This window comes from Acomys minous (assembly GCF_964271855.1).
Source record: "Acomys minous genome assembly, chromosome: 2".
NCBI classification, from domain to species: Eukaryota; Metazoa; Chordata; class Mammalia; order Rodentia; family Muridae; genus Acomys; species Acomys minous.
In genome coordinates, this window is record NC_140484.1 from 136,580,340 (window position 1) to 136,586,339 (window position 6,000).

The 6,000-nt window shown below is 42.8% G+C and overlaps 1 protein-coding gene across 1 annotated transcript; it reads left to right on the forward strand.

Annotated features, from left to right (window-relative positions):
- Nucleotides 1-5,130: 5,130 nt before the first annotated feature.
- Nucleotides 5,131-6,000, forward strand: LOC311578639 (olfactory receptor 52L1-like; the record flags this gene model as incomplete). The annotated part of the gene is made up of 1 exon (XM_084748621.1): nt 5,131-6,000. One exon carries the CDS (start codon nt 5,131-5,133, stop codon nt 5,998-6,000), a length of 870 nt encoding a protein of 289 aa, XP_084604747.1.

Sequence of the window (6,000 nt, forward strand, 5' to 3'; positions counted from 1 at the left end):
CAGTGTGGGACAGTACTGCTAGGCAATGGTCCTTTCACTTTGGTTCATACGTGAAGATAATCCTGATGACATCTCTTACTTTGGATTTGGGAACTTATTTTATTTGGTTCCTTTTCTAGGTCCACTCAAAGTTACAGTTTTACTCTCTTTTTAAATAGCCTTCCTTTAGAGATTTGTTTGTGAATTGATCTTATTTGCTTCACAGTGGAAACACATGAAGGTCAGGAATAATCAGCCCATGCTTTGTCCCAACACAGGTCATCTCCCGCAGATGACCTCTCTAGCAGCATCCACCCAGGCCACACCCTGCTCTTCTCTCACACCTTCTTCCTTCAAGCAGTGAATTTATATCTACTTTTTACTAACAGGCATACCTACTATTTACTGGAGAATGGCAAATTTTTCAGATCTCATCAAATATTGCACTAGGTACATTATTTTTGTATAAGAAATATATGAAAACTAGTATCAACTAACACTCATAAAGAAAGACAAAACAGTGAAGATTTAAAAGGTAGAAACTGAATTATAAAAAAATGCAACTTTACAAATAAATCAAAATAAAAGCATATTTATCCTTTCCCATAAGTCAGACTATATAAACTTACCTGAGCTAGTTGGTAGTGAGCTTAAAGAAATAAATGTTCTTCTGTAAAGTTATCTGTATCATTTCCAATTGGTTATGAAATTATTTTCCCTAGAAGAATGAAACAAGCATGAAGAATTATATCCATATCCTGTCTAGACTCTCCCAAGGAATATGGTAGCTTAAGCAATGAAAGAGATGATCCAAACCAACCCAAGAGGCAAGAATGCAATAACATGTAGGGTAGGATGGGAACCCAAAAATTAACCAAGGAGCCAGGATGCCTGACCCTCAGCCACCTGACACTAGTATGTGCAGCAGACTTTTGTATGGAACTGAACTGTAATTGATGTCATAAGGTTCCTGAGACTTTCTTAGCCTCTGGCCCATATAGAAAAAGATCAAAGGATAGATACAATTCAAGAATCTTTACCCTGATAATACCTGCTTTCTGAATGTGTAGTGTACAGTTTACACTGGGATATATTTTTGTATTCTTAAGTCACTAATCATTGAGAATGTGCTAAATTTAGAAGAAAAAAAGTGATGTTGATTGGGAGGGCTTTTTTTAACCACAAGAGAATGGTGACAATAAAGTTCCAATAGTATGCTTCTAGTAAGCGGAATCAATCAGAGCACCGCCTGGAGACAAAGAGTGTTTAACTGCAGCCTAAGAATAGTCTCTATGAATGAGAAGTGTAAAGAGAGAGCACAGTGAGGCCCATGGCTCACAGAGCATGCGTTACCTAGTGCAGTTCTCAGGGCATTCAGAGTAGGGATCATAGTCAGCACTGTACAGACCTGGCCACACAATCTGAGCAGGTGCCACCATTAGCCATGTGTCTTTGTCTGTCGACGCATCATTTTGGGATGCTCATTCACACCATGCCAGTTTGAAGGCTACCTTAGGCTGTGGGCCAGATGTCTTGAGAATCCTCCAGGGCGTGCCAATCAGTATTCCCAGAGCCTGTGCATAATCATTGTCGCTCCCTTGAGGGGTCATCAAAAATGGTCTTTCATAATTTTCACAACTCACAACAAGATGAAGCATGAGACTTGGGATGTAGAAATGAGATCAGATTTGGAACCTTGTATTGGGGGAAACCTACTGACTGCTGACTTTTTTTCACAGCCCTGTGGAAATGATTCTTTCTCAGCTTAATTAGTAAGGCTATAACTCTGCCAACACCACCAGTTTGACACAGTGGGTGTATGTGGATGTGGTGTATGTGCATAGCTTTGTGAGTGTGTGCACATGTGTTCATGAATGCACCTGCAAGAGGAAGCCGGAGGTAGATGACAGGTGTCTTCCTTGGTCTCTCTCTTCCTCCTCATGTTTTTGCAGTATGGGTTTCTCACTGCCCCTTAGTTCACTGACCCAGGCTGGCCAGCGAGGTGGAGCATCTGCTGCCTCTGTACACAGTGTGCCTGCAGAGCAGACATTTGACCGACTAAGCTTTCTCTCCAGCCCAGCATCCCTTAGCAGTTTTAGATATTTTCCCGAGTCAGACTGCTTGTACTTTCCAGGTCTGGCTTAGGCACTGTCAGGGCGATTTGAGCCCACAGACACAGAGATCATGGAGGATGTGCTGCTGCAAGCTAACTCTTAGTGCACAGACATCTAGTGGTCTTATTGAACCTCATGGTTAGCTGGAGACACTCACAGGCCTTTCTACATGGCCCCATTTTCTCATCCTTATTGCACACTAGCACAGGAGGATGCTACTATTGTGTTCACAACTTCAGAAGCATTAGCCGCCCGGGTCTTGACTGATGTGTTTAATTTTCTCTTAACATTCAGGAATTGCAATGCAGCTCTTCTGAGCACAAAGTCTCCCTCAGCATCAGTCCAAAGCTAGAGCAGTGTGTCACTGTGGATGCTGGACATGTGCCTGGAAGGTTTGGGGAGGAGGGGCAAGGCTTAGCAGAACCTTCCTGAGTCTAGCAAGATTCCACCTTTCCAAGCACTTTCCTTGCTGTTGTATCTATCTCCCTTATAGCTGACCCAAAACTTCACATTCAAAGGGCACATCCTAGAGGACAGCCCAGAGACAAGGAAGACAGTGTCCTGCCTGTCATAATAGGTTCTCTGAGATGTGTTAGACCCACACTTCTGAGTGCTCTGCTGTCTTCCTCTTATATCAGGGCATTATGATGGATGTACTATTTTTACACCACTGCCTGCGTTTTTGTCTTTTCCTTTCCCATACATCCATCGAGTCCAGGACACTGTTAAGGAGATTAAGGAGAAAGAGTCAGGTCACAGCCCAGAGAGGAGCCTTCCTGCCCATTAGAGGCAGTCAAAGAAGTGACTCCTAGTAACCACCAAACTCTTATTTTCTATACACATATAGAATCTGTCCTTGTCTCTTACAGCTGAGATTCAGCAGAGCCCACTCTCCCATGAAGCACCCACAGTGTCCTGTAGATTGGGGACATCAAGGCTCAGAGGTCACCCTTCAGTAGACACTTTTATATTTATTATGATGTCCTTGTGCCTGAAGTCCACCCTTTCCCTCATCAAGTTCCCACAATTTCAGGTCTTTTAAAACCTTTGCGTTCTTACTTATTCATTGTGTGATTTAGACATTTGAGCACCAGTTTCCTTGTCCAGGCATAGGCAGGACCAATCAGATTCCAGGTGTGCTGCCTCATGCTCTGGGAAGTCTCCCCTGACTAAGACATCATCCCCAGTTTTCAGGGATTGGAAGGTCTTACAGTGCAAGGTAATCATGCAGTGACGCAGCAGTGAGAGATTGTACTTGAGAACTAAAGGGGACACGTCAGACCTCCCTACAGAACTGAAGCACAACTTGACAAAGGACAGATGGCTTGGGATGTGTCTGCTGATGGAAGGCAATACAGCCCAGCCCTTTTCCGCCTTCCACTTCCTGGTCAGAAAGTTAAATGCATTTCTCTCTCATATTCCTGGAGACAAAGGCTTTTCTGATTTTTGTAAGGCTCACAGAGGACCACTTACTTGCACAAGCAGCTCCAGGATTTTTTCCTGGGCACACAAGCCGCAGAGCAAGGAAGCACATCATTACCCCTCGCCCTTGTCTCCAGTATTGCTCCTATAGTAGCTATGGACACACTTCCTAACTGCATAATGGTACTTTTACTTCTCTGCATAAATAAAAAGAAAAGAAAAGAAAAGTAGGCTAAGGCTTGCAATGGAAAAAGATAGCTAAGAAAGAGAATTAACGTTCTCGTTGTGTGGAATATGAAGCACCAATGGGAGAAGCTGTGTACCTGGTTAAATCACCATGAAGCTCTCAACAGAACTATCATTATTACTTTAAGCTTTTTTTTGCTGTAAATGTTGAGGACTATTCAACTCACATAGACCAGGTTAAACAATGTGGTGGTTTTTCTATGCCTGTTCTTAACATACATAGAGGAAATAGCAAAGAATTATTATAATATGACAAGATACAGACATATCAAAAGTTTAAAACAGAGGGTCTTGACAGCCAAGAGTAATGAAAAGATACCTGAGATTTTATTCTTAAACATTTTTATTAATAATGCTAATAAAGGTACCCATAATTTATAGAATAACACAAATCTAGATTTTGAATGTCTTACGTGATAGCTGTTTATAACAACTTGCATGAACAACATTATTTTGCTGCTAGATGAGAAATCAAGGGTTAGAAATTTTAAGTAGCCTGCCAAGGTTTTATACTAGAATATGAAATAGGCACTATTTGGAATTTTTTTAAATCTCTTTATTTGTTGAGAAGGGCTTATAGACAGGCTTGTGATTACTGAGTCTAATGAGATCTGATTCTAAGCTTGTAAGACACTGAATTAATTTGTATAATGATGATAAATCAGAACAGTATAGATTAATAAAGGAGGATAATAAAATATAGACATTATGAGGGTTAGGACGCTGCTGTGGGTCTTTGTGAGGGAGAGGACGCTGGATCCTGGATCAATGGATAAGAGGGATCAATTCAGATGAAGGAAGGAGGACGCAGAAGCACAAGATACCACATAAAGTGGCCTCAGAAATTGTATAATTACAACAGGTTTGCAATGGTGACAGCAGAGCATATGTGTAACTGGAAGCACACAACTGCTAGGAAAGCAATGCAATAAGGATAATCTCAAAGTCTGGCATGGCAGTCCGTGATTCATTCTATGCATTGTGTTTAGCAAAGTGTTTTACATACAGTGGCAGCATGGTAATAGTAGAATCTTAAGAAGATCCTGTATCTTTGAGGTAGAGAGTTGGTGAAGATAACAGATAACAAAAATACAATTACAGTAGAAAAATTCAGGCAGGAGAAACATGGAGTATGTACTCAGGCAATGATACTGAGAACTGAGAGAGAGAAAAAAAAAGAATGGCTGTTAGATACCGAATATAAGGTCAATGAGGGTTGCTGAAAAGGAAAAAAAAGGCATCAGTTGTAACAATGAGTAAAGGTAGTTTTCAATTTTATACATACTCAAAGGTTTATTGACTGAAATAGTGACATAAGTTAGATGAATATGAGGTAAGATATTTAAGAAAGCTGGCAAGCCACCTAGCTATGAATGTCATGACTCTGGTGTCTTTTCACTCTTCGTTCTCTGCGTTGTTGATGATGGCCCTGAGCAATTCCAGCTGGAGGCACCCCCAAGCCCCTTTCTTCCTAGTAGGGATTCCAGGCTTGGAGCAAAGTCAGCACTGGATAGCATTGCCCCTGGGTGTCCTTTACCTCCTGGCTCTAGTGGGCAACGTGACTATCATCTTCATCATCTGGAACGACTCATCTTTGCACCAACCTATGTACCTCTTCCTGGTCGTGCTCGCTGCTATTGACCTGGTCCTGGCTTCTTCCACTGGACCCAAAGCCCTCACAGTGCTCCTGGCTCATGCCCATGAGATTGGGTACATTGTCTGCCTGACTCAGATGTTCTTCATTCATGCCTTCTCCTCCATGGAGTCAGGCATACTTGTGGCCATGGCTCTGGATCGCTATGTCGCCATCTGCCACCCGCTGCGTCATTCCACCATCCTGCACCCAGGGATTATAGGCCGTATTGGGATGGTGGTGCTGGTGCGGGGATTGGTCCTCCTCATCCCCTTTCCCATCTTATTACAGAACCTTGTCTTCTGCAGAGCCACTGTCATAAGCCATGCCTATTGTGAGCACATGGCTGTGGTGAAACTTGCCTGTTCTGAAACCACAGTTAATCGAGCCTATGGGCTGTCGGTGGCACTGCTGGTGGTTGGGCTAGATGTCCTGGCCATTGGCATTTCCTATGGCCTCATCCTCCAGGCAGTGCTGAAGGTCCCAGGGGGGGAAGCCAGACTCAAGGCCTTCAGCACATGTGGGTCTCATGTTTGTGTCATTCTCATCTTCTATGTCCCTGGAATGTCCTCCCTCCTCAATCACCACAGTAGGTGCTGTATGTAA